Here is a 25,242-nt window from a genome sequence, read left to right as displayed (position 1 = left end):
ATGGTGTCTTGACCCTAAAAACTACTTGTAGTGGGAATATTCATAGAATGTTGTTATAAATCGATGTTTAATGATTACTAAGGGCCTTGATAGGTTTTTTTATCACCTAGAAACTCATCTACCCCTTGGAATGGGGTAAGGGGAAGGGTATTCTTGTATTGACACTTGTGATTTGAGTATTATGACTCATTGAGCCTTCTATTTCTAGACTTTGAGCGTTCTGAGGCGTTAAGGAAAGGAAAGGCTGTAGCGGAGTGACTTGCGTGTTCCAGCTCTACATTGAGGTAGGTTACGGTTTACTTGAGTTAGACTTTGGTTAGTTGATTGTATGTTTGTGAATTCTTTAGGAGAAAGCATGTCTAGTTTTCATGCATGATATGGAGTGGCTGAACTCCTATGTGATTGTGATTGAGTGATTATGTAGGCTTCATGCCACTATTCCCGTGTGTTGATTCTGCAGTGAATGTATTGTGATGAGAAGCTAATATGATCTTCTCGACGTTATTGTGACATGAAATGATGATTTGAGTATTGATATTGAGAAGGTAAGAAACATTGTTCTGTAAGAGGTATGGGAAGACACATATGTTACCTAGATTATGGGCTCGTGGTCCGAGGTTAGTTCTGGAAACGATAGGTACGTTGATATGTCCGGCGTCCAAGGTTCGTTCCGGAGCGGAGGTTTGTGCTCGGGTCCGAGGATTATTCATGAATGAGTGGTACATGAACACCATGGGTCCCTTGTAGGTCATGATTACTGAGCAATGACATCAGTTAGCATGTGTGTACAGTGAGTGTGGTTATTGTGGTAAACTTATTTCTGTTGTGACTTACGTGATTGTGATTCTTGACATCTTGGTGATTCGACTTTGATTATCCTTGGTTGACTTGCTGTGATTTATTGATATTCATGTCTGTTGACTGCTTGTTTATTCTATTGATTTTATGAAATGTGCATGATACTATCTACCGATACATAGTGTTTGCATTGATACTACCTTGCTGCATTCTTTTGAGTGCAGATTGTGATACAGAGACCGCTATCCGCCCTCACATCTAGCGTGAAATAGATTTAGAGTGAGCTTCTTCCCATGCCAGGCCACCCGAAGATCTTCCTTCTATGACGTGTTTTCGTACTTTGGACATTATGGTTATTTATTAGTTAGATTTCATTCCTTAGAAATGTTTTAGATTAGAGTCTTGTACGATGACTTTCCGATTTTGGGAATTTTATAATAGTTAGAACTTTCGCATTTATTTCAGTATTTTATGGCACGACTTATTTTGTTCATTTGATGTTTGAATGAGTAATAACTGATTAGTTTGGTTAATAGAAAACCGGATTTGAATGGATAGATGTCTTGTGTGTTGGTTCGCCCACTAGGATTTAGTTGGGTGCCAGTCATGGCGGGTTGGGTCGTGACACCATGGTACCCCGTCAGTATATGATATATACCATGTATGTATCATAAAGGATTGAGTTGTGTTTTTCTTGAAAGAATGAATCATTTCTCTATGATATCCTGTCAGTAGATAGTACATATACCATATAGGTATCATAGAGGACCGAGGAGTGTGTTTTTTTTTCTTCTGAAGAAGCGGTATATGAATATACCGTTTGGGCATCATAGAGGATTGGAATGAATCTGCTACTATGATACCTCATTAGTACATGATATATACCGGATTGGTATCATAGAGGACTGAGTCTTTTCTTGAAGGAATAAACTGCCAGTCCTGTATGATACCATGTTAGTATATAATATACCATGTGGGTATCACAAAAGACTGGGACAGAGTGTTTTTCCTTGAAGGAATGAACTGACAGTCTTCTGTGATACTCTATCAGTATATGATATAGACTATGCGGGTATCATAGTATACTGCAATAGTATACTTCAACTGTTACTGATTTGGTATACTATATGCTAAAATATGTTTTTTGAGATATAGCAAAAAAAAAAAAAAAAGATGATATATGAGTTATCCTTCTTATTGATATAAAAAAAAAAGAAGCCAAAAGGTAGAATTAGATTATGAAAAAATAGGAAATAAAGAAAAAATAATTTGAAAAAATGAAATTATAAAAAGAAAAAAAAGAAATAAAAATCACCAGAAATTAAAAAAGAAGAATAAATAAAACTAACAAAAAAAAGATGAATGAAATTAGATTATGGAGATAAAAAAGAAAAAAAAGGAAAGAAATAAATGAAATTAAAAAAAGGAACAAGAAATAAAGAAATAAAAAAATAGAAAAAAAGAAAGGAGCTAGTATTAAATATGAAATCAAAGTATTGTGAAAAAATAAAATAAAATAGTATGATTTGGGAAAGAAATAAATGAACAAAATAGGGGAAAAAAGAAAAAAAAAAGGAGAAAAAAGGAAAGAAGATAAGAAGTAGAGAAATAAAAAAGAAAAGAAGAAAAAGAGATAATTACCTACAAAAGCTACAGTGAGTATTAAGGATAAATTGTTTTGGGGGTATGAAAATAGGGTAAAGTACGTATATATACATACTAAGGAGAAATATTTTGGAATCGTGACGATAGTTTTCTATTTACAAAACATAATATTACAAATCCTATACAAAACATACTTTTTTAAAAAAAAAACATTACTTTTTTCATTTTTTTTATTTATCTTTTGTAATTTGTTTTTAAATAATATTTTTTTCGCTGAAAAACTTATGTATGAAAGTTGTATGAAATGTGTATATCTCGCTCAAGGCTTAAAAAGTTCGCTCAAAATTTAGTGTATGAAAAATGTATGAAATGTGTATATCTCTCTTTTAAGGCTTGAAAAATCCGCTCAAAATTGTGCGTATGAAAACGGCATGAAATTTGTATCTCGCTCAAGGCTTAGTATTTCGCTCACATCTTCGTGTATAAAGTTAATGTTAGATTTCTCTAAAATTAATACAACTACAAAACATTGTATATAACATTCAAGACTTAAAATAATCGCTCAAATTTTTGTGTATGAAATTTGTATATCTTGCTCAAGGCTTAAAAAGTTCGCTCAAAATTTGTGTCTGAAAAACGTATAAACTGTGTATATCTCGATCAAGGCTTAAACATTATGCTCAAAATTTTATGTATGAGAATGGTATGAAATGTGTATATCTCGCTCAAGACTTAGAATTTCATTCATATTTTTCGTATAGAAAATTCATATTAGATTTATGGAAAATTAATACAACTACAACAACACTGTAACAACTTTCATACAATATTTAAGGTTTAAAGTTTTCGCTCACATTTTGTGTATGCAAACTATATTAAAAATTTTGCTCACACATACACATTTCATCATATTTCATACAACTTTCATATACAAAAATTTGAGGTAATGCTTTAAGCCTTTGAGCAAAAAAAAAAAATTTTTTTTTTTAAAAAGTTTAAAATATTCTTTTTTTAAAAATATATACTATATTTTTAAATAATTTTAATTTTTTTTAAAAATATATATTTTTTAAAAAAATTATTTTCTGAAAAAAATAAAAAAACGAAAAATATATGAAAATCCATCATGTTTCGTAAAATATCATTATGTTTTGTAAATACGAAAAACTATCTATATATTTTGTAATAAAGAGTCTTAAGTAGGTATCCTATGTCATATTCAAAATTTTCAAATGGTCATAAAAGTTATTTAAAAAAAAAACTAGCTTGCAAATTGTCTCATTTGGACAATAACGCCAGCCACTGATATATAGTAATTTGTACGTTGAGCACTAAACATAAGCTTACTGTTCTTCCCTTCCTTCTCCATTTCAGTAGTATGGTGTATAAATGTATAATGTAAATCTTCTTAATATTGTAAGATATTAATGTTAAAAGAAAATATAAAGACTTTTTCGTGTTACATAGCTTAAATTATTGAATAGTGGAGCAAACGGGTTCAAAAGAAGTGAAATAAATTAATAGTAAGAATTCACTAATAGACTCTAATTGTTTTGTAATTGAACAGTAGTTATTGTAATTGTGTTAACTTCATAAGTTTAGCATCAGCCCAAGTTCGTGCTAATGATAATTTTCACATGATTGTCATACTTTCGAAAATTTGTTATCAGAGAACTGCAGGAGATTTGTCATCATGTGCCACCGTCTAAATATTGTCCTGATTTAAGAATTTGTACAAAAATAACCTCGATGTCATACCTTTTGAAACAATGAAAAATTACGCTGTCCAATAAGTCATGCCGGGGGGGGGGGGGGGGGGGGGGCAGACTTGGTATAATATTCATTCTATTTTTCTTTTAAATTGATTGAAAATCTTGTCAGATTACAAATATTACCTGTTTACAAGTTATGTCTATAGTGTATAACTTTAGTAAAAATCTTCATTGTATTTATCGTGTTAAATTGTTCATAAGATCTTGTTAGGATGTCAAATATTATCATGTTCACAAGTTATATTGTTGGGGCATAACTTTGGTACGATATTCATTTTACCTATCTTGTTAAAGTGTTCACATGCACGTCTTGATGAATAGACAAATATTGTTGGCTTAATGCATATGCGGCCCCTTAAACTTGCCTGTTTTTTTTTTTTGACACCTCAACTAAGTGTTGTTTCTATTGAACCCCTGAACTCGTCCTCAAGTGCGTCTATCAAAAAACACCGCCTGCTGATATGGCATAAATCGTGAGTGTCACTTTTTTTGAGCGTGTGAATGTGAGAAAAAAATGTTGATATGTATTGTAACGATATCATATACCCCGCTTTAATTATTTATACAGATTTATGAAAAATCAAAATAAAAATAAATTTATTGATGATTGTGATTACAACAAGAGTAATGCTTATTCATTTCCCAAGTTCTAGTAATGTTTATAATTTTTATAAAATTTCTCTTTATCTTCACCAGTAAAGCGGAACGAGCATAGAGTTGAATTGAAGTGACGCATACGGCCTACGGGAGTGGAAGAGTGTGTCAGGAAGGAGCCAACTCGACCAAAGCTTTCTGAAGCGTAGATACCAAATCCTATAGTCTTAGGCCTCTTTTGTGCTCCTCTTGCTGCAGAAGTTCCCTTGCCCCCTTTTAGCCCAGGCATTGAAGGTGTTTGATCAGCTACCCCTCTTCCCCTGGCATAATAAATCTGTATAAATAGTTAAAAGGGGTAAATATTTATCGTTACAATACACATCAGCATATTTTTCTCACCTTCACACGCTAAAAAAAAGTGACACTCACTAAAATGAAAAAAAGGACCAAATTTAAGGGGTCGTATTTTACCTATCTTGTTAAGTGTTCACATGCATGTCTTGATGGATAGACAAATATTGTTTTGTTCAATTATTCACATTTTTTGTGGGACTAGCAAGACTTGGTATTATCGGCATTCTACATATCTCTTTAAAAAATTGTTCACAAATTTTATTGGACTAACAAGACTTCATACCATCTTCATTTTATCTATCTTATTAAATTGTCCACATAACGAATAACTAATTTGTGATGTTATATGATTCACCCCAAACAATGGAAATTTTCTTCTCCCTCCATTAAACGAACGGTGTTTTATTAAAGAATGTATAATTAAAGGAAATGCCATATTAACGCATTCAGGAAAAAAATAATTAATCTCTATCAATAGACCTGCTAAAGCACCGAACTGTATGTGGTTAACTTATCTACGTACTAGACACTTGAGAATATGCACAAATATATGTGTTTTTAAATTGAACCGAAAATGTCTAATAAAAATATTTTTTATGTGTTCAGGTGCTCAATTGAAATAAATCATCTTTCAAATATGTAAATAAAATTTACTGACAAATTCAATGTACTCCGTCAAATGAAAACAAAAGTTCAATATCAGCCCACCAAAATACCACGCAAACGAAATATTTCATGAGAAAGACCCTATAAGTTATTGGGCTTTATTTACCAATTGTAAGAGTGGTGAAGTCTGGCCCAAGCCCTAAGTTCTCAATAAGCCTATATAAAAATACCGAAAACCCTAAGTAAGTGTTTATCAGAGACACTGAGATCACCAAAAACCAAAGGGGATGGCGCCGCCGAACACAGGACTTAGTGTGGGATTGAACAAAGGACATGTTGTTACCAAGAAGGACTTAGCTCCACGCCCTTCTGATAGAAAAGGGGTAATTCTTTTTGAACCCATATCACTTGTTTAGCTTTGGATTTGTAATGTTTAGATTTTGAATATCTGGTGCACCCCCTGTTGGTATTTGAATCATAAATATGAACTCAGCAACTGTGTAACACTGTACATTCTTTGTGCAAGTATATTGCATTAATGATTAAATAAAAGCTTCTAGCTTTCGTTTTTTGTTTTGTTTGTAATCATTGAGGTTATGCAAAATCACAGATAGAAGGTACATATGATGGTATGAAATGTCAAAAGTTTGTTGTTTGTGTATTCGTATCATTCTAGAGGAGTTTAAGATGTACTGTGTTTAATTAGAGCACATTCCTGGACATGGGAAAAAATTGTCATTTTGACAGGATTGGCCGAAATGTGTGTAAGCCGAAAACATTAAGGTTGTAGGTTTGTGTATACATGATATTTGTCAATCAGTGTATGGTGAAAGTAGAGTACAGTCTGAGTTGAACCAACAATTGTAATCTTTTACAATGTACCTAAGGTTTGTGTATACTTTATTTCCTTAGAATCCAAGGGAGTTGCGAATTATGATGGTGAAATGGGAGTACAGTCTGGGACGAACCAAAAGCTGTTACCTTTTAGAATGTACCCAGACCCCACTTGTGGGGTTATGTTGGGTTTGTTTTTGTATATAAAAATTCTTCACCCCAGAGTAAAATGAGTTCTACTGTCTGATATTGCTAATGTAAAAGTGAAAACCACCACTGTCTAGAGCAGCATTGCATGATTTCTTTAAGTAAGTTCTTCCTCTAGTTCTTTTTGATAGAAAGTTTTCAGTTGTGGATTGATGCATTGCGTTTCAGTGTTAATTGAGGTCTCTAGTTTTGGATGTGCATGTCATGTTTTGCTTGCATGGATATTTGTTTCGGTTACTTAATTGCTTTGTTAATTTCAGAAAACAAGCAAGAGAATCCACTTCGTCAGGAGCCTCATCAGAGAAGTCGCAGGATTTGCTCCATATGAGAAGAGGATTACTGAGCTTCTTAAAGTTGGCAAGGACAAGCGTGCATTGAAGGTGGCCAAGAGGAAGTTGGGTACTCACAAGAGGGCAAAGAAGAAGAGAGAGGAGATGTCTAGCGTTCTCCGTAAGATGAGGTAATGTCTTGTGATTATTCGGTTTTTGGAGTAGTCAGTCATATTACTATTACTATCTTAGTAGGAGCCTGTTTGGATGGGCTTAAAATAAGTCCAAAAAAAATAAGTTGGGGTAGGCTAACTTATTTTTTTTGGCTTATAAGTTGTTTTCAGCTTATAGCTGCTTTAGATAAGCTAAGCCAAATGGGCTCAATTATTTTTTTGGGCTTATTTTATGCACAAAATGGCTTTAAGCTGGCCAACCAAATACTCAAAAAAGCTGAAAACAGCTTATAAGCCAATCCAAACAGGCTCTAGAAGTAGAGTATGCAAATCCTTGACTAATATATCATTCCTTCTGTTCTTTGCTTTGTGCAGGGCCACCGGAGGTGCTGAAAAGAAGAAGTGAAGACTTTATCCTCATTTTGACGATTGAGGAACTAAGTTCATTAGCTATACATGATCTTTTTGATTTAGTTGTGAAATTCTCTCTTTTCTAGAAAGAAGATTCGTGACAAGAACTGTGGCTTTTTTGAATTTTCATCAAGATTGTGACATTTTGCTCAACTTTCAAGTCTACATTTTAGTTCTTATATAGTTTTGTATTCTATATTTTCGGGTAAAGCACGTTACTCTTGGCTCCTTATATTATTAACTTGTACTGCGCTCACTTCCGTGTCAAGTTGACCTAGGCTGTCCCTATAATTTTGAGGACAATATTGTTTCATCATCCCAAAGAAAAACTCAATATGTCGGTTTGTTCTTCTCCCTGCTAAGGCCTCAAGCAAGTATGAACTTTTTAAAGTACAGATCTGTGGTGAGTAGCGCAGCCACCCACTAGTTCTACTCAATCTGAAAGGTGTATCACGTGAAGAATTTTTGATGTGCTACATAATATGTTCACTGGTTTAGTTTTCCCATACCCGAAATAGTTTTGGCTTGTTAAATTGTAGTTTTTCAGAGTGGTCACAGTTAGGAACTTCTGTATGACGCTCAATATTGTTAGTACTACATAGTAGTGACTCTACGATACATTTTCTAACCGGCTATAATAAGTCAGTATTAGCGGCAAGAAAAAACAATCCAAAGTAGGCTCTTTTCAAATTGGAGAAGAATATGTAATATCTTTTTCTGTTCAAATTTTAAGGAGGACAATTTGACCTCCTCTTTCTTGAGATTTTGGAAGAATACAAACTCTGTATTTGGGATTGCTGATACTGAAACCTACATTTCACGCCAGAACTATCATCCCTTGTCTTTATAACCAGACCACACCGATAGTCATATTACCTCTTTACATAAAATATTGTCCCTTACTTACAAGCAATAATTAATTCACATTCTCACTCTACTATATTATTTAAACATAGTAAACTCGTGTAGTTTGACGTAAACAACAAATGTGAGCAAATTCCTTTTTCAAGTTAGGTCGCATGTACTCCATATTGATGGAGTTATAGTGAGATGAATAGACGCAGCGCTGGCTAAACTCTATCCTTTAAAATGAAACGTCGATATCTTCAGCATCCTTGGTCAATCTCTCTTTTCTGTGTGTGTTAAGAGGGGGGCTGTCATATGTCTTCTTTCGTTATTCATTTGCTACGAGACGAATTCAGTACAATTGAGAAGTTCAGTACTAATACAAACTCGTATATAGTACAATTAAGAAGCTAAAATAATCAATGTGGTAATGGAAGGTATCCCTCTCAAAGTTTTCTTTTATTCCCTCTGCTGGTGGATGGCAATGGCCACCAGCTTGTATGGGCCAAGATTGACTGCTCCAATCAGAGAAAATTTATTGACCAAAATAGCAAAATGGATACAAGAGTCTTTCATACAACACATTTTTCATGTCTTGAATTTCTGTGAGATTTTCTCGACTCCGTCCCTGCAATCACCGGCGAAGCGCTTAACACCATCCTTGAAAGCCGAGCCAACTTCAGCTGAGCTTTGCTGTATTCCTTGTACTGAGCTTCCCATCTTCGACATGGCAGCATCCTTGAACTCCACTGTTTGCCTGCCTGCCTTTTGTGCCCACTCCTTAAGCATGGTGAGCAGCAACATTATTTTTTCAATAATCATATGAATAGTCTCTTTTGATTTCCCTCTCACTGTATCAGCCATTTCCTTGAGCTTGTCCACTAATGTTTCAGCTCTGTTAACAGCCGACTCAACGGACTGAGTTCCAGCATTCTGCCATGTAACTCCAGCATTGGCTTCTTCTTGCAGGTCATTGTCAACTACCACTTTGATGCCTTGCTTCTGCCAGCGGTCTCTAGCCCCTTCCAAGGTTTTTGCTTGCTCTCTAGCTTTTTTAGCCTCGTCTTCCGCCCAAGTCCTGGTTGCAAGATTTAAATAAGTAATCAATCAATTGTAGATGCAAACAGGGAGAACAGAAAAGAAGTTTTTAAACGCTAGTGAGAAACTATTGCAGCAAATAAAAGATGTGCTAAATGTTTCAACATGAACCGATGAAGTTGCTTAACATTTGTTATTTTAAAATTAGGGATGGAGCAACAGACCAACAGGAACTGACAATATCAGAGGTGCTAGAGTTACCATACAATGAAATATCAAATGGAGGTAGTTTCACATAAAACCTATTCGTCAGATAATGTAGCTTCGTCAGATAATGTAGCTTCTTATGATACTAAAGCAACCCACAGGCCACAGATCAAGGCAGAAGGTTTAGGAAAAACACCAGAATTACAAGGAAAAAATAGGTGACTGCTCAAACATAAGACCAAGAGATACTGTATACTTCAAGTACTCTGTATTATTGGCAATGATCGACAAGTGAGTTTGAACAAAAAACCAGGGTAGGCAAGACAAGGAACAGGCTTCAAAATCATCGAAAGAAGAAAATAGGATAGATTTTCTCAGCACCTTTTCACAGAGAAAAGAAATTACTCGAGCCAAAGTACCACTAGTACCAACTCTAATGGTACGTGATATTGTCACTGCTCCCCCAGAATGCTCAAATATCAATATATTATTGAACTAATCTTCAGCCAGCAATAACAAACAAGAAGTAAACTGTGGGATTGACAGTAACCAGTAAGCAGGTGATATCCTCCTTCATGAGCCATTTGATGCGGTAATTAAGATCCAACTAATTTTGTTTAAGATAATACATTTCTTACCTAGCTAAGGATAATGCTTTCCTCTCGACCTCCAGCTCATACTGCAATCGTGCTATCTCTTGGTTTTCAAATTCTGCATCTTTCTTTAGCTTTTCGATCCTCTCTTTATCATATGAGATCTCTAATTTGTCGTTCATAAGAGTCTGTAATTGTTCTTCTACCTCGCGTCTTAATCTGGAAAAAACTTCCATTTCTGAATCAACAGCAGCACGTTCCTTCATTAAAGCTAAATTCTCTTCCTCCCGCTGAGCTCTCAAACTCTCTAACTCTCTCCTTGCTTCCTCAGCCAACTTCTCCACTGCATCAATCTTTTCCCTTTCTAATAAGAGCTCCTTCTCAAAACTTGCATTCACATCTTTTTCAACTTCAGCTACCAGAGCATTATGGGCTGAAACAGCTTTTTCAGCCATTGATTCAGCCTCAATGCGTGCAAGTTCCTCACCAACGATGTCAGAAGCTTCACCAGTTGCTAGGGCAATAGCAGCTTGGGCTTTGGTCACAGGTTTATGCGGTTGGAAGAGTCTTGTGTACCCTGTATTGACAGGTTAGTAATAGCATATCTTACCCTTTCCCACATCTAATATAATTCCTCATCAGACACGATCAATAGAACTCACCAAATGCAAGTGCTACTATTCCCTGTTCACCTGATGACAAGTCAGCTACCAGCGCAGGCCATGCATCTGGATGAATCTTATCAGCATCTATGAACCCAGAGACTTTCTGTACGGACTGTTAAGCAAAACAGAATGTAGCAATTAGTAAATTGTAACTTACTACGTGTAATAAACAAGATAGAAAACCATCCATTCTTCAATTTGTATGCAACCTTTTGGTCAACAAGTGGTAGCTGTCTTTTCTCTATGGCCATCTTCCAGCTGACAAGATCTTGACGTGATAAAGGACTGCAATGCAGAACATTAATGCATCAAGTAGGAAATGACTAGTAAATGTTAGTTGGAGTCAAAATATATTAGCAATGCCACGAAGCTAATAGTAATAACATTGGGAATAATATCATTCTTTTACCAAAAGTACATCAGGAGAACATTGATCAGCAACTTAAATGAATACAAAATCTAAGCAACCATAACCTCGACCAACATACAAGGTCGTAAGGAGATAAGGTTTTGTATTCATCAGGGCAAGGGAGGTAGTATATGGAGTCCGGAACCAAAATGCCCCCAAAAAAAACATTTTGAACCAAAATACCCCAACAAAAAAAAATGTTACCAAAATGCCTTTAGCGCAGTAAATTATTGCGCTATAGTGCCTCTTTTTTTTCCGGCCCTTTTGGTTAACCCTTCTTCCATTACACTTTTTAACGTACTTTGACCATAGATTAATCATGCTTCGGGACCCCGAAACTTCAATATTTTATATAGAACCCTACTTATTTTTGTGCGATTAATAAGGTAGGATCAATACATTAAGGATACGCAAAAGTTTGGATGGCCGTTTTAGTGGCTGAAAAGTGCTCGAACGCCATTTTCGTTTGAAGGCTCGGTGACATTAGCTTGAAGTTCTTTACGAATACTTAAACTTGTTCATTAATAATTAATCAAAAGTTAGTCAAAATGGCAGCATTCATACAAAAAAAAAAAAAAAAAACTTAATTAAATTGCATCATTCATTCATAATCTTGAGTAGATGAAAATATTTAACATACTAATTAATAAGAAAGCCAAAATCACAACATTCTTAATCATCATCAGAGTACAAGTCCTCAATATCGTCCTCAGAAAAATATTGGCGGTTTCTTAAGACACACCTTTTTTCAGTAGCAGTTAGTTCTCTACCGGTTGATGATGCTTGTTCTTCGGCCAACGGTAGCATGTAAAATCTACATCGTCTTGCCAGCATTCTGTTGTTTTCTTTTCTAATCCTTTGCACGGCAAGCTCGCAAGTTTCTGGACCTACTTGAAGCATGGTTAAGGAGTACCTTGTTGGGATTGGAGCGTTACGATTTTTCAAGTCACGAACAAGACGTTCTGATTCGGTAAGCCGATGTGACCATTCTCGGCGTAAACCGCAATAATACTCTGTGACAGAATAACGCAGTAATTTACTGCGCTATTCTGCCATAACACAGTTATTTCATGCAACACTTTATACTTAATTTGATTTGACGTAACACTGCATGACACTGTAATTGCATGCATGCGTTGGTTTTATATTCAAACTTCGAATCCTATTAATACCGAGTTCGTATGAGGCAAAAAAAAAACATAAAATTCTAAGTTTCAACTAGTTTTAGCATTTTGTATCCGGCTCGGCCCGGGAAAGCGCTGGCAACAACTGAAAGGAAGGGGTCCATGTAGATTCCTCCTCAATTATTCAAAATATGGCAGATGTTCCAAGAATTAGAGTTTCTTTATTCTGGGACGGACAAATTATATTCGAGGAAAATAATTTGCGCTACGATTCTCCCCCAAAATACCATGTTAAGTTTCCACTTGACTTAAAATTCTCAAAACTACTCCAAGCCTTGTATAATAGACTACAAGTTAGTAGAAGTGATTTTGATCTAAATATAATTGGAAAATATCCAGTGTCATTTACGCCGCAAGGTGTAACTAGTTATGGACAGTGGTACATTCAAGACGATGATTCTTTGACTGATTATTTGAAGGCGCCTTATGATTATAGGCAATGCATAACTTTAAACGTCCTTGAAATGTATATAGAGAAGGTGCCCATTAATAGACTTGAATTCATGGCTAGGGCTCCTCAGGAAGCCCTAAACAGACCTCGTCAGGAAGCCCCGTCTATAATTCAGGCCGAAGTCACTCAAGCGGAACCTACTTATCAACACAATTATCCTGACTTGAGTACCTATGAAAGCATTTTGACTAGCCAAATGCCTCTGGATAGTTTAAGTCAACAATTTGACGGGCAGCGGTAAATATTCATTTTTTACAATATTATTATTATTATTATTATTATTATTATTATTATTATTATTATGTGTGGTGGCACTTGAATGCTATTAATGATGTCGATTATATTATTTAAGGGTTATACACCTGATATGGATCATATCGGACGGTCTCCTCAATCGGGATGGAAGAATCAGGTTGGAACATCCTCAGCCTAACAACTCAAAGCGACGGTCCTTCCTCAAGTTTCGGTGCAGTTGATTACTATCGGTATGTCTATTTTTTTAACATCAATAGTGTTATTTGATGTGTAGTAGTTAAAACACCCTAATTTCTTGTGTAGGGAGAATGTGGTGGTTACACCAAATTATAGGCAAAGGCCTGCTATGGATGGTCCGGATTATCCGAATTATATAGTGACATCATCCAGCGATATGGATGGTCCGGATCCCCTATCTTGATCATCTTCAAGATCGCCCAGATGCCTTTGTCTTTACTAAGGATGATGATCATATTCGGCGAAGTTTGTGGAAAGAGCCAGTGAATCTTTTAAAACAAAAAGCTCATATTGAAAAAGGGATGATTTTCAGCTCGAAAAAATCATTGCAAAGGGCTGTTAAGATTTATTGCATCCAGGGGATGAGGGAGTTTAAAGTTGACGATTCCACACGAAAACTTTGGCTATTGGTCTGCAAGCGAAAATATCAAGGTTGCGAATGGATGCTCCGTGGTAAGGAAGCTGCTGAAAAGATGTCGACTATTTCAAAGTTCTACACAAAGCACACTTGTGATGTGGGTGACCTCCCAGCTGATCATTGCAATCTAGATACCAATATAATTGCTCCTGTGTTAGTTGGCGACATTGGAAAAAACCCAAGGTATCCCCTTCGCCTATGTTCATTTTATTTTTGGTGTAAATATAATATTCCTCGTTGCTATATGCTGATATTTCAACTTTTTCAGGTTCCCTATTAAAGATTGTATTACAGCCGTCCTGAAAGTATATAGCAAAACTGTTACTAGGAGGAAGGCGTATCTTGAGCGTAGGCGTGCACATGAGATAGTCTACGGCAATTGGAAAGGCTCTTTTCAAGAAGTTGCCGAGATACATGGCGGCTCTACAGCACTTCAATCATGGTACTGTTGTTGAATGGAAGCTCAAATCGAAACCTGGTGTGCCCGGTAATATTTTTTATTTTGTGTTTTGGGCATTCAAACCATGCATTGATGGTTTTGCTCATTGTCGGCCTTTAATATCAATAGATGGAACACATGTGTACGGGAAGTATGACATAAAGCTGCTAATAGCAGTTGGAATGGATGCAAATGGAGCTATATTCCCTCTAGCTTTTGCAATTGCAGGTAATGAGAGCATTAGTACGTGGGGTATGTTTTTGGACTACTTAAGGCAACACATTATTAAGGATCGCATGGGAATCTGTGTGATATCAGACAGAAATGATGGCATATTGCACAATATGTTCAATTTGCAGGGGTGGCAGCCACCCTTTGCCTACCATCGTTATTGTTTAAGGCATTTAAGGCAAACTTCCAAAAGGCATATCGAATCCCAGCACTTTGCAATTGGATGTGGGCGGCTGCAACAGAGCATCAGGAGAAAAAGTTTAACCTGCAGATGAACATTATTAGGCGGGCGAATGAGGAAGCCTTCCACTGGTTGAATGCAATTGATAAAGACAAATGGACATTACACCAGGATGAAGGTAGGCGATGGGGTATGCTGACAACAAATAGCTCTGAGTCATTCAATGGCTTGTTGAAATCTGCACGCGGACTACCCGTCACCGCAATGGTGAGAATGACATTTAAGCAGTTTGTGGAGCGGTTCGTCACTAGATCAAAAGAGGCCAAAGCATATGCAACAGAAGGTCTAAGATGGATGCCAAAACCGTCAAAACTGTTCGAGTACCACAAATATAAGGCTCAGAAACATGACCGGATGGAGTACAACCCTGCAGAGCGCATATTTGAACTCACAACAAGTGTGCACCAAGGTAAAGGAGGTAACGTCCACACAATTTGTGAGATTCCAAGAACATGCACATGCGGCAAGTGGCAATCATATCACATGCCATGTTCTCATGCCTTCAAGTGTTTTATCACAATGGGAAAGAACGCCTCCTCGTGCATGGCTGAGGAATATACAGTTGAAAATTATGCAAGAACGTATACTGGAAGGTTCTACCCACTTGGCAGTGAGAGTTATTGGCCACCGGATCCATTTTCAATGGTTGCAAATAAAGCATTTATCCGTAAATTCAGAAAGAATGCATACTCGCGTATTCATAATGAAATGGATGTTCCACCGGGGAGATACACTCGAAAATGCTCATTTTGCAATTATGTTGGTCATGATAAGCACAAGTGTCCCTTACGGCATGGTGGTCAAACTACATCCCGTGGTGGAAGTACCTCTCGTGGTGAAGGAAACTTTCGTGGTGGAAGTACCTCTAGTGGTGGTGGCACATCTAGCGGTAGTGGCGGAAGATCAACTCAAGGGCATTAATTGATGAATGTTTTTTAAGTTTTTTTCTTACTTTGATGATTGTATTTTAAAAAGTTTGGCTTTCTTATTAATTAGTATGTTAAGTATTTTCATCTACTCAAGGTTATGAATGAATGATGCAATTTAATTAAGTTTTTTTTTTTTTGTATGAATGCTGCCATTTTGACTAACTTTTGATTAATTATTAATGAACAAGTTTAAGTATTCGTAAAGAACTTCAAGCTAATGTCACCGAGCCTTCAAACGAAAATGGCGTTCGAGCACTTTTCAGCCACTAAAACGGCCATCCGAACTTTTGCGTATCCTTGATGTATTGATCCTACCTTATTAATCGCACAAAAATAAGTAGGGTTCTATATAAAATATTGAAGTTTCAGGGTCCCGAAGCATGATTAATCTATGGTCAAAGTACATTAAAAAGTGTAATGGAAGAAGGATTAACCAAAAGGGCCAAAAAAAAAAGGAGGCACTATAGCGCAGTAATTTACTGCGCTATAGCACTTAACGGAGCCGTCCTCGTTAAGTGCTTTAGCGCAATAATTTACTGCGCTAAAGGCATTTTGGTAACATTTTTTTTTGTTGGGGTATTTTGGTTCAAAATGTTTTTTTGGGGGGCATTTTGGTTCCGGACTCTAGTATATGAGAGAGGCAGAGGATATATCTGTGGAAATTTAAAACGCTCATCAGCACAATCTCCACCAGTAAGATACTGTTGAATTATCGACTCTTCAGAAGCGATGACCTAAAAGAAACCCAACATTGCATTTGTGGGCAGTATTATACCTTTCGGGACAGAAGAAGACAGGACTTTGGTCATCATCCGAAGATGACTGCATGTCACGTCTTGAGAGCTTGCTGGAAAGTAACCCTGCTTCGGCCAAACCTAAAAAGATTCACATTCAGAAGACCACAGTCCAAAGTCAGCATTTGAATTCAAAGCATAACTTAACAAATAAAATTGGTGATTCGGAGCTCTACCTTGTATAGACGGGAAGTCTGGATCATCAGATGTAACATCATCGAAGGCAAGATCAGTAACATTCTCAATGTACATAGCAGGGTAGACCTTTGAGACAGTGGTTCTGTAGTAATCAATAGCACTCTTGCTTCCTCAATAGGTATGTGACTGGACTTTTCAGTCTTTCAAATTTAAAACAAGTCTACCAAAAATGTTGGGGAGTATAAGAGACAGGCATACCTTGATAGAGCACTACTAGCAGAGACCAACCAACGAGCATACTCACGCCGAGTGCAAAGATCTCCAGGTTGAACATCAGACTCAATAACCTACAACATAAAGATTCAAAACCAGATGCAAAACACATCTTGGAATAAATGCGAAACTAACACAGGATCGAACACTTTTCTCCTTGACCGTATGTACCTTATATAGGTTTCTTCATCTAAAGAAGGACGGATCAAAAATTCTCACTAACACATGCTTGATAAAAGATGAAAAGAGGGGGTACAACTTGGGCGCAACTCGAATATTCCATCGGGTGCTTGCTACCTCCCATAAGCACAGGTCAAGTGACTTTGCCTACCAAGGCTTAGGCATTTGAGAAGAAATTACCACAGTTTTCCTTTTATCGCATGCCATATTATGGCAATCTAGTACTTGGAGATGCCTAGATATCCAGCAAAGGTGCATTTGCTACCTACAGTGCTTCTGTAATTAAAGTTCTAATTACGAGCCCATCCAACTGATCAATGCTCTCATTCTACAATTTTTGATTACTGCAGTCTCATTTAAGATATACCAGTCAGCCAACTTAAAGCCGTAGTAAAACTTCAACCACAGCAGGGATTTCCCTCTTAAGACCTGATCTAAGAGACATGAAAAGAGGGACTATGAACAAAGACTAACACGACGGTGAAGATAGTTGACAGAAATAACAATAACCACCCTGTTGTCTAAGGGAAGCGAGATTATGGTGAAGAAAATTTATCATAGGAAATAATTAAGAAGGATATTTCCCTCTCAGCTTTTTTCTGGTTTTACATAATACTTTTGCTAACATCCCTCATCAGTTTCTCTCAGAGAAAAACTTACCATGAAGGGGAGGAGCTTATTTCCCAATAAAATTGAGTTATCTAAGTGAAAATATCAACACGAAGTAACTTGAGCAATAAATCATATACCATGAAACAAAAACTCTATCCAGGAAAGACCGAACTCAATAAAGCAATTATCTAATACCTTCAAAGCTTGTAATGCTGCGAGCGCTTGACCTTGGACTTGATCAAAGGAAGCAGGAACTAAAACCTTTCCCGGAAGTGCCTGCAAAGCTGGAGAAATAGTAGATGGAGCAGGAATACCAGCAGAAGTAAAGATATCCCCAGGATCCGTTGAGTTAAAAGGTGATCTGCTTGCGTTCATATCCTTAAAATCGTTTCCAAGATGGTCATAAGCTGTTGTTGAAACTGAAGCTGTACCAGGCACTTCATCTCTGTTTAACTTATCTCCATCAATTGGAACCTCCGGCATTTTGCTCAGGTCAACATTGGCGGTGGGAAATGAGATTTGAGTCTCTACAAACTCTTCGTGCATAATCATGGGTTCTAGAAGTGGTTCTGATTGTGGATTAACAGCAGTGTCGAGGTTAGAAGGCTCAATAGGAGGTGAGTCTCTCGAGTATCCTGATCCCTCCAAATTAGATTCTCCCACCTGGTTATTAACTTCATATGTTGAATTTGGATTAATAACTGATGCAGCAGCAACTTCATCATCATTAAAGTTCTTCTGTTTTGGTTCAGTTGTTGGTTCTGGTTTTCCCGCAACAAGGCTGTCTTCCTCACTTTCATAGCTTGACGTCACAAAGGTAGCTTCAGGAGATTCAGATATGGCTTCAGTACCAACTACTCCATCATCACTAGCTTTTCCGTCATCCAAATCATGCTGAATATGGGTCTCATCAACGACCGCACCATCATCGGATGGATTCCCATCATCAGTATTCCCACTAATTCTATTTTCAACAGCTCCAGCATTTTCTGTGTATAAAGATGGATCCTTGCTTATACCTGCCTCTTCACCACTATAATCTTTGATTTCATTATCATCTAAAACTTTCTCCTCTTGAACTGTGTCATTATGATTGTCAGAATCGATCGACATTTCTTGATGTGCTGTCAAGGGCTCCATCTGCTGTTTAATTCCTGTGTACATGAACTTTCAAAATATGAACCTAACAAGCAGGAAGCTCTCAAAGCAAAATACCATTTCTGAACAGGATGTGCATTTTATCACGAATGGCATAAATAACTATCCAAACACACATGTGATAAGTCAAACACATACGCTTCAACAAATTAGCATACTCCATTGAGTATTAAGCAATATCTCAAATATTAAGCTTCTTTGTAACCAACCCTCCCAAACGTCACAGACTGTGATATTGATTTTCCAAAAGCAAAAAGGGACTTTGAGTGGGTTCCATATCTGACAGGTCCCACATATACATGTCAAACTTAGGACTTCTCAAATTATTCACATTGTCTACTTCTCATACAGATGCTGATGTTTTACAAATATAATCAGGTTTTCCAGTCATTATTACTTTAAAAAACATTCCATCACTAGCTTTTGACAGAACTCACTTGGTCATCATAGTTAGTGGAAAATACTAAACTCACTTGTTGAACTCCGTCTGCTTATTGACAATGCAGCAAAGGTAAGGCCAGACACAAGGATAATCCCAGCTGCTCCAGCTCCAACAATCCCTGAAAATAAGCTACTTCAAAAGTGTTATCAGTCCACAAAAAGAACCAAGACAAACCTGCTGTCTTAAAAATTATTATGCATTCCGCAGTCATAGCACTGATCAGATTCATTTGAAAATCACTATTTGTCATGATCAAATGCAGAATGCATTCAGTTTTATGCGCTATATCATATATGGATTCCCAACATCCATTCTGCTAATTCAAGCCCCTTATATTCCAATACTCAATATTTATCTTAAAAGAAAATCAATCGTTCTCCAAAACTATTTCCACAGTTTCTACTGCCATACAAACCCCTAACACAACCTTAAAAAAAACTGAAACTAATGTAAAGTGTACCATTACCAACTGACTAAGTCTTAATTCAAACCACTCCCGCTGTCCCAATTTATGTGGCATGCTTTCCTTTTCAATCGGTCCCAAAAAGAATGTCACCTTTCTATATTTAGAAACAATTTAACTTTATTAGATGCTTTAAAGCCAGGACCAGGACCACAAATTTCAACAGTCTTCCTATCTTTCTTAAACTCGAAGTAATTAATATCGCCTATTATAACGAACTCACCTGCGATATTCTGCTTTCCCTGTGACTCACTAGATTTCTCAGCACCATCAGCTCCAGACCATCCAGCAAAACCATCAGTTGAATTAGTCGAATTTACCCCTGCACTACTTCTTTTTTCCACTCCACTACCATTTGACACATTATTACCATTCATTTTAATCGAAACCAAACGAACCCCATGATAATCCAACTTCCCTACACGCATTCCTGCAAATATTGCCTTAGGCTTTTTGCTACTGAATGCTAATCTAAGCTGAAAAGAGTTTGGACACCATGTTGTAGTTAAAGAACTCATTTTTTCTTGAGACCCCAATTGATAATTAGGGTTTATAATAGTGTGATTGAGCTTTGTTAGTAATGCTTCAAATGATTTTTCCTATAGAGATGGTGTTAAGATATTTGGAAGTGAAAATATTTAGGGTTTTTCTTTGTTAGTAATATTGTGGAAAAAGTAGAAGATACCTTTGTTTTCATCTTATCTTTGCTTTATCTTACACGAATTTTATTGTTTTTTTTTTTTTTTTTTTTCGTAGGTTGTACTAAAGGTTTATATATAAGCTGCTAGCGTATACCAACTGAATTACCCGTTACCGGATGTACGCTTTCTATTGTTGAAATACGAGATGTACCATTTTCTGCATAATTTATTATCAATCCTGGAAATATAAATATTCCCTTGGTCCCAATATTAGTTGTCAAGGTTGCTAAATATACTTATTTCACAAAATCAAGATGAAATTAATTAATTTTTTGTTGGTTTATATTATGATTTTTTAAATACCAATAAGATTAATTAAATGTTGTTCTTAAATTGAGTGCATATTCATTAAAGAGAGTAAGGGTAAATCGGTAAAACAAATTACTTATATTTTTTAAGAATCGCGGAAAAGAATAACATGACAACTATTATGGAACGAAGTGCGAAGTAGCTTAAAAAAACAAGGGGATATTATAACACTTTTACAAGTACTATACCGTCAAAGTAGATATAAGATTAAATTATCAGATTTTGAATTAATTAGATTAAGGAAGTTAAGATGGATTATACCATTTTGGATGGGATAGGAAGGGAGTTACCCTTTGTTTGTTTCATGAGATAGAGGTCTCAAGATAACAATTTTGTTCAAGATTTTAAGTAGAGCATATCAAGCTACTAAAAAACATTTTTTTGCACGGATTGTCCTTCCTGAGGGTGGTATTTAATTTTTGTCCCTCAAATTGCTCGTCTTTAATTTTTATCCTTCACTTAAAAAGGTGACCGAAAATACCTCGAGGTTCTGGGTTCGAATCCACTCAGTCAAAATAATAATAATAATTTCGCTAGGCAAGACAGAGTTTTGCAATGTCCGATGGGACAGAGTTTGTAGGCAATCTCTGCCTAGCGAATTTTTTTTAATTTTCGCCTGAGCAGGGGTTCGAACTCGGAACCCTAAGGTTTAGGCGAAAGGAAAAAGTTAAATACTTTCGTTTTGATGAGTAAAAATTAAAGACCACCCTAAAATAAGGGCATTACTGCGAATTTCCCGCAAGATTTTGATTTCAACTCGCAATTATTTTGGGCTTTGTAACTCTTTATGCAACTTTCATTTGTTACTTTTTGTCATTTTCCTAATCTTGAGGGAATGGAAATGCAGAGAAATGACATGATTGAATAGCTCAACTGTTTGCACCTTCATCATTGTTGGCCGTGTCCAAATTAAAGCACTATAAAATAATCGTTCAAACAAATAATTGTTGACAAACTTCTACATTTTCCAGTTACGACGAATTTTTAGAGCCACTTCGTGCCTTGTTATTTTCAAATTACGTCATACTGCTTGTTTACTTTTTCAAAAAGAAAATTAAAAAAATCATATGATTGAACCATTTTTGAATGTCATATAACCGAAGAAGGACATTTTTGAGTCATTTCGAATACATATACGGACATTTTTGATCGGTGAAAGATAGGGCAAATTTGATCCAATAAATAAAAGGAGGACATTTTGAGTCATTTCTAATGTGTTAAGAACATTTTTTAAACCTTTTTCCGTAGGTAAAAAGTTATTATAGAGTGGAAAATATAACATAAAATTTGAATTCGATAAAAAAATTGATATTTATAGTGAGTTGTTATATAAAGATGATATTATAGAGAGGCCTGACTATATATAGGAAGTACTAAATTTAGGAGTTTAAAATCAAGTAAAATTTTAATTACCTTATATGTATCGTTCATATATATTTGAGCAATATAACATAATTGTAATCTCGTCAATGTTGATTTGTCAAAAAGCAAATTTGAAGTAATAAGGCTGATGAAATGATTGAAGATAAAATGCATTCTAAGTGGCATTCAAGTGTGTCGTTTAGTGGTCAATGAAGCATGAGATCTCAGGTTCAAATTTTAGCAAAGTCAAAAATACTAGGTGATTTCTTTCCATCTGGCCGGACACCATGGTTGTAAAAAAAAAAGTATTCTAACTGAATTTTGTATTATTATTATTATTATTATTATTATTATTATTATTATTATTATTATTATTATTATTATTTGTTTTTATTTTAACAAATGAAAACTCTACATATTTTGAATATACTAGTTTTTAGTGTACCCGCTTTGTGCATGATCAAAGCACGTATCTCATTTGACAACAGATTACAACAGATAAAGAAGAGTCATGTGTGATTCAACTAGAAAATCATGAGGAACAGGAGCCTGCACAGGATGCTTTGGATTCCTCGGGGCTAGACCTAGTACTTCATCAGGAGGAAGAGATTGAAGAGGTGACCAAGGATCCAGTAGTGATGAAAGGATGTAGTCCAACAGTTCACAGTGACAATGAAGTGATGGATGTAACAGGAATGGATAGAAATACTATTCTTGTCAAAGATGACCACATTGTTGACTACGCCAGTTTGAATGATGAAGTTTCAGTAGATACAGAGAAGGAAAACAAATTGGTAAGTACAGGTGATGCAGTTGAGAAGTCACAAGGAAGTCCAATTGAGAAAGCTTGTGGTACTAGTTGTTATCCACCCTCTAATGAAGACAGTGTCAAGATTTCTGATATTGCTATTCTGGTGATGAAGGAGAACAATCAAATGGTGTCTGTCACTACAAAATCATCTCCAATTAAAGAGTTACATGCACTAATCTCTCATGATTTGAATAGTATTGATAGAAGCAATGAAGGGCAGGTTTTGAAGATTCATGCATACAAGGATTCAGATTCCAACAGAATAGAAGAAAAGGATTTACTGCAGCATAAGACTGATATATCTAAAGTGGCTGATGTGACTCACAAGGAAGTTAAAAGTCTAAAAAGGGCAGGAAGATCAAGAATGGCGGAGAAATTGAGTCTGCTAAAGGAAAGAAAGTTCAACCAAGATCCAAAGGTGATGGAGATGTACAACCATCAGGGATTCTTCCAAAGAGAAATCGTGCTAGTAAATCTAATTTCCAATGATGAAAACCTTCATTTGAAATATTAGGTCGGTCAATACTCAGAAGGCTTTCCATAGAGTTCAAATGATGCACAAACATCATAAGTTTGTCCTCGTAGCTTTATTGGAGCCTTTTCAACAATCAAGGCATATTAACATATATAAGAGAAGGTTGGGTGTGCATACTGCTAATCATAATTGTAATGGTAAGATTTGGCATTTTGTTGCTGATGGTATTGATGTGGAAGTCCTAATGGACACTGACCAACGGGTGACTATTAAGTTTTTCTTTCAAGATAGTGGTAAGCATCTTATCTCCACTTTGGTGTATGCAACGTGTGATTATGGTGAAAGACTAGATTTGTGGGATAATATGTATACCTTGGCAAGCTCTATGAATTTTCCATGGATGGTAGGAGATTTCAATGGCATTATGAATGAGGAGGAAAAAATAGGTGGTTTACTAGTGTATCCTTCAGAATATGAAGATTTTGCATTTTGTATGAACTCTTGTGAACTTGCTGAAGTTGAATTTAGAGGAAGTCCTTTTACATGGTGGAATGGTAGAGCTGGGCAGGATTGCATCTTCAAAATATTGGACAGGATCTTAGTTAATCATCAGTATCAGGATTGGTTTAATAATTTGAGCATGGAACGTTTGTCAAGAACTGGCTCAGATCATGCTTCAGTACTGCTGTCAGCAAGTGAACAAGCTCAACAATATCAGAAGCATTTTAGATTTTTGAAATTCTGGTTGGATCATGATTCATGCATAGATGATGTGGAACAACATTGGAGAACTGAGTTTATAGGTGATCCTTTCATCACCTTTAAACTAAAAATGAAAAGTCTAAAAGTTGCATTGTCTAGGTGGAGTAAAGATAAGAGAGGATATTTTAAAGATCAAGGAACAACTATTTGAGGAAGACCCATCAGAAGAAAATAGAGTGGTGTTGCAGAGGGCACAGGCTGAATTCAAAAGATATTTGCATTTTGAGGAAGAGTTTTGGAGACAAAAAGCAGGCATCTAATGGTACTCATAAGGAGACAGAAATACAAAATATTTTCATAGTCTTGTAAAAGTTAGAATAAAGAGGTTGTTTCTTACCAGAATACTAAACACTGATGGATGATGGGTTGATAATATGAATGATATTGCTACTGAAGCTATTTCTTTGAACCAGAATCAATTTTCTCAAGAGATTGGTGTAGTTGATTCAAACTTACTGGCGAACATTCCTGAGAGAATATCAGAAGAGCAAAATACTTTTTTATGTGCTAAGCCAACTCTTGAAGAGGTGAAAAATGTTGTTTTTGCATTATCAGGTGATAGTGCTTGTGGACCTGATGGTTTCTCTGGTGTCTTTTACCAAAGATGTTGGAATATAGTTGGTGCTGATGTGTATAATGTGATCAATAGTTTTTATGAGGGACAAACTTTACCAAAGTCAGTAACTCATACAAATCTGGTCCTCCTGCATAAGAAAGAAAAAATCAACACTTTTTCTGACTTGAGACCAATCAGTCTCAGCAATTTCATAAAAGTTATTTCCAGACTGTTGCATGACAAGCTAGAAGTAATCTTGCCTTCTCTAATACCTCCAAATCAATCTGGATTTGTGAAGGGTAGAAATATTATTGAGAATGTGCTGCTTACTCAAGAATTGGTTGCTGATATTAGAAAGAAATGGAAACCTGCTAATGTTGTCATAAAGCTTGATATGGCAAAGGCATATGATAGAGTTTCTTGGAGTTTTCTGGTACAAG

The 25,242-nt window shown here is 36.0% G+C and overlaps 2 protein-coding genes across 4 annotated transcripts; one reads left to right on the top strand and one right to left on the bottom strand.

Moving 5' to 3' along the window:
- Positions 1-5,954: 5,954 nt before the first annotated feature.
- LOC132631923 (large ribosomal subunit protein eL36z-like) lies at positions 5,955-7,804 on the top strand. The gene is made up of 3 exons (XM_060347663.1): positions 5,955-6,112; positions 7,031-7,230; positions 7,588-7,804. The coding sequence occupies exons 1-3, from the start codon at positions 6,017-6,019 to the stop codon at positions 7,616-7,618; spliced, it is 327 nt and encodes a 108-aa protein (XP_060203646.1). The 5' UTR covers positions 5,955-6,016; the 3' UTR covers positions 7,619-7,804.
- A 974-nt stretch (positions 7,805-8,778) lies between these two features.
- On the bottom strand, positions 8,779-20,556 carry LOC132631922 (uncharacterized). 3 transcript variants are annotated; one of them, XM_060347660.1, is made up of 10 exons: positions 20,050-20,556; positions 19,395-19,481; positions 17,959-18,917; positions 16,957-17,045; positions 16,737-16,864; positions 16,542-16,641; positions 11,182-11,257; positions 10,970-11,084; positions 10,353-10,884; positions 8,779-9,547 (listed from the first exon to the last, which is right to left on the bottom strand). In XM_060347660.1, the coding sequence occupies exons 1-10, from the start codon at positions 20,342-20,344 to the stop codon at positions 9,058-9,060; spliced, it is 2,871 nt and encodes a 956-aa protein (XP_060203643.1). In that variant the 5' UTR covers positions 20,345-20,556; the 3' UTR covers positions 8,779-9,057. The 3 variants fall into 3 exon arrangements, with proteins under 3 accessions (XP_060203643.1, XP_060203644.1, XP_060203645.1); XM_060347661.1 differs by having other exon boundaries at positions 16,737-16,840; XM_060347662.1 differs by having other exon boundaries at positions 19,395-19,492; positions 20,050-20,188.
- Between the last annotated feature and the right edge of the window lie 4,686 nt (positions 20,557-25,242).

The sequence above is a fragment of the Lycium barbarum genome, chromosome 3 (genome assembly GCF_019175385.1).
Source record: "Lycium barbarum isolate Lr01 chromosome 3, ASM1917538v2, whole genome shotgun sequence".
Taxonomy (NCBI): Eukaryota; Viridiplantae; Streptophyta; class Magnoliopsida; order Solanales; family Solanaceae; genus Lycium; species Lycium barbarum.
Note: the sequence above shows the minus strand (reverse complement) of the source record. Positions and strands in the feature narration are given on the sequence as shown.